The sequence below is a fragment of the Mandrillus leucophaeus genome, unplaced genomic scaffold (genome assembly GCF_000951045.1).
Source record: "Mandrillus leucophaeus isolate KB7577 unplaced genomic scaffold, Mleu.le_1.0 Scaffold71, whole genome shotgun sequence".
Lineage (NCBI taxonomy): Eukaryota > Metazoa > Chordata > Mammalia > Primates > Cercopithecidae > Mandrillus > Mandrillus leucophaeus.
This window is the reverse complement of record NW_012107697.1, coordinates 2,002,866-2,006,419: the sequence shown is the minus strand read 5'-3', so window position 1 is coordinate 2,006,419 and position 3,554 is coordinate 2,002,866. Positions and strand designations below refer to the sequence as shown.

Below are 3,554 nucleotides of genomic sequence, written 5' to 3'. Positions count from 1 at the left end.
GAGCCGAGATCGCAACATTGCACTCTAGCCTGGGTGACAGAGTGAGACTCCATCTCAAAAAAAAAAAAAAAAAAAAAAGTTTGCCTATTTAACATGTTTGCTGTCTGTCTCTTCTAAAACATAAAGCTCCAGGAAGGCCAGGTTTTTTGCCTGTGCTGTTCAGAATAGTGCTTGGGACATCACAGAGACTCAGAATTTGTAGAATGAAGAAACTGTTGTTCTCTAATAAATATTTTACAGAATGTTAAGGGCAGATAAGATTTCAGAGTTGGAATTATGGCTGGGCACGGTGGCTCATGCCTGTAATCCCAGCACTTTGGGAGGTCAAGGCGGGAGGATCACTTGAGGCCAGGAGTTCGAGACCAGTCTGGTCAACACTGTAAACCCCATCTCTACTAAAAATACAAAAATTAGCTGGGCTTGGTGGCGCACGCCTGTAATCCCAGCTACTTTGGAGGCTGAGGTGGGAGGATCACTTGAGCCTGGGAGGTCAAGGCTGCAGTGAGCCGTGATCACGCTCCTGCACTCCAGCCTCAGTGACAAGATCCTGTCTCAAAAAAGAAAAACACCAGAATGGCTTCCAACCACAATATGGATGTGTTTAGAAAAGGTAAAATACAGGCATATAAAGAACAAAAAGTACCTGCTACAAAATAATATCCTCCAAAGCCCAGTAAATAATGATCTGTGTAACAAACCATTTTTTGGAATTCCTCCATTAAAACACACCTTGAAGAATCAAAATGCTCAAAAGCACTCCATAGAATCCTCTATGGAAAGTACTTAGTAATAAATACCCTGTGAAGGGCAAGTTATCCCCTGGACTCCTCCACATATCCATGCCCTGGGTACCTGGCCTTGAGCTCTTGGATCTCCTGGCGGATACGGGTGGTCTCCTCTCGGTACCGCCGCACCCGCAGCTCATCCTGTGCAATCTGCTGGCTCTGTTTCTGTAGTTTTTGGACCAGGTAGTCTCTGATGACGGACAGTGTGGCTGTGGAGTTGTGGGCCAGAGTCTGCACCACTGAGATTGGGGTCCAAGAGGAAACAAGACAATGAACTGCGTGCGGCACTCTCTGGATAGAGTTGAAGGGCCCCTGCCACAGAGCCCAGCTGTCAGCAGCTTGTCACCCACCCATCCTGTCTTCCCAAGTACCTAGAAGAGGTGGCATGAGGTTCTTGTTCTCTATATGCTTCAGGACAGCTGCCACATACTCCTTGCAGTCCTCCTCCTTGCGAGCGAAGTAGCTGAGGGCCTGCTCCCACAAGGAGGGGTCCTGCTCCCCATGGCGCTCACACACGGTGATGACCTGCCGGTACTGCTCGTGCTGCATGTGGTAGTGCATGATCTGCTGGAATCTGTGGCCGGGGCAAGGGCACACTTCAGTGGCTGTCTCTGGAAAATGACTTGGATTCTTCCCCTTTCCCTGAAATTCCCCAAACTCTTACAGCTTCCCCTGCTCATAGAGGTAAAGGACACCATCCTGGAAGTCATGCATCTGGCACAGGACCAGGGCCTTGTCAAAGACATCGCAGAAGCGACCACTCTTCAGCAGGGAAATGGCCTCTGCGTGGAGCTTCTCTTTGACCTGGAGAAGAAGGAGGGCAGAGTTGCTGGACAAAAGGGGAAAATCACAAGGTCTCTTTGGACATGGCCAGTCAACTCTTTCCCTCAGTCCATTCCCTCTTCACAGAGGACCACTGAGCCCCGTGGTAAGGTGTTACTGGTCTAAGGAATGCAGTGAAAGGCAGCCCCCAAGACGGAAGAATGGAGATGGCATGAACTGTCTTTTCTCCTGCAGCCCTGGCCAGGCCTCACCTGTGGGTCCTTTTCATGAGCCCAGTTCTGCAGTCGCAGCTCAAGGAGTGTGTCGTAGATGCCCTGGGGTGAGTCTGGCTGCACTTCACTCATGTGCTCTAGGAAGGCCTTCAGCTCTCGCGGGTTATTGGCAAAGATGGGGATGAACTCCTCAGAGTTGGCCTAGGATGGCAAGGGAGGAGAAAGGAGGCTGAGTGAGTGGGCGTGATATACAGGAAGCCCCTGAAGTGATCCCCACTGTCTGAAGCTCTTTTCCCTGCAGCCTCACCCTGCAGCCTGGGGCCTCCCTATCGCTGCGGCCTTCGAGGCTGGGCCGATAATCAGTACAAAGTCCCTTCAGCAACTGAGTTGTCTGCTCTGGTATATGGTGCATGAGGATCTTGCCATAGCGCTTCATGTTGCTCTCTGCCTGCTCAAAAGGCAGCTTGCCGATGTACCGAAGGGCTTCCTGATAATTCTGTGGAAAAGTAAAGGGCAGAGTAGTGCATACTCCTGCCTCAGCCACCAGAAAGCACTTTCATCATTCTGGGGATGTCTTCAAAAACAACACGGCTCGGCCCAAGTTAAGAGTCTCACCTCTACTCAGGAGGATGGGGTGGGAGGATCACCTGAGCCCAGGAATTCAAGTCCAGCCTGGGCAACATAGCGAGACCCTGTCTCTTGGGGAAAAAAGACAGAGTCTCACCTACCTTAATGTCCTCTAGCTGGATCTTCAGGTACCACTCATGATGTGCATGGTTCTCTGCCAGGTACAGGGCATGGGAGTAGTAACCAGCCTGCCGGAGGACCTTGATGGCTGTCTCCACATCAAAGTGGACTTCACTCTCACTTTTTGTCTGCCAAGGAGACATGAGACAAAATCATTTACACAGACATAGCTAGAGAAGGGAGAGGAAACAGGCATCTGACTTTCAGACAGATGCCTAAGGTAATACCATAAAGTCCACGCTTTGAAAATATTATGCTAGTCAGCCTGTGGGAGTGTCTGACTAAAGTTTTCCTCTGCCCCTACCATTAGAGGGACACCGCTAGGGACAGGGCTTCCCCAGTGCCACCACCCTGGGCTTAGATACCATGGGAAGTTCTAGAGTCATAAAACAAGAGGGGAGGTGGCACAGAACTAACAGGAACAGCCGCTCCTCTAAATAAGGTCAGCCCTTTCCTCTCCCTATGTCTTGCTGAAACGAACAAGTCCCGGTGGAGCCACCTCATGCTCAGTGGGGCCTCCAGGACTCTCCCACCAACACCATCCTGCACCTTGATGAACTCCTCCAGCTTCGAGCTGTCCTTGAGCTTGGTATAGCAGTTGAGGAGCAGGGTGGTATGGTCAGCATTGGCCAGGGATTGTCGGTGCAGGGTCTGCAGGTAGGCAGTCAGGTTGTGAATGCGCTGGGCATCTAGAAACTTGCGGATCACGTAGGATGGCTCCAACTTTCCAATGGTTCTAGGGAGACATGTGCACCAGATAGCATCTGAATCACTACACTTGTCCAACTCATGTACACAGAATCACTTGCAGATCTTCTCAAAATGCTAATTCTATTTCAGTGGATCTGGGGTGGGGTCTGAGATTCTGCATTTCTAACAAAGTCCCAGGTAATATCGGTGCTACTAGACTGGGACCACAGTGGGTAGCAAGGCTCCAGGGCACTGCTTCTTAAAATTTGGCTAAAAATAGGAATTCTAAAGAGAATGGGGAAGAGGCTAGACAGGTTTCTTTTTATATTATTATTTT

General features: G+C 50.2%; 1 protein-coding gene across 1 annotated transcript in view; it reads right to left on the bottom strand.

The window, feature by feature from the left end:
- Positions 1 to 3,554, bottom strand: part of VPS11 (vacuolar protein sorting 11 homolog (S. cerevisiae)) — a 14,457-nt gene that overhangs the window by 2,187 nt on the left and 8,716 nt on the right. The window contains exons 8-14 of the mRNA XM_011964918.1: positions 3,077 to 3,263; positions 2,509 to 2,655; positions 2,088 to 2,276; positions 1,820 to 1,981; positions 1,450 to 1,589; positions 1,157 to 1,359; positions 853 to 1,024 (exon numbers count right to left, since the gene is read on the bottom strand). Coding sequence (XP_011820308.1) covers positions 853 to 1,024; positions 1,157 to 1,359; positions 1,450 to 1,589; positions 1,820 to 1,981; positions 2,088 to 2,276; positions 2,509 to 2,655; positions 3,077 to 3,263 — 1,200 coding nt within the window. The remainder of the gene's footprint in view (positions 1 to 852; positions 1,025 to 1,156; positions 1,360 to 1,449; positions 1,590 to 1,819; positions 1,982 to 2,087; positions 2,277 to 2,508; positions 2,656 to 3,076; positions 3,264 to 3,554) is intronic.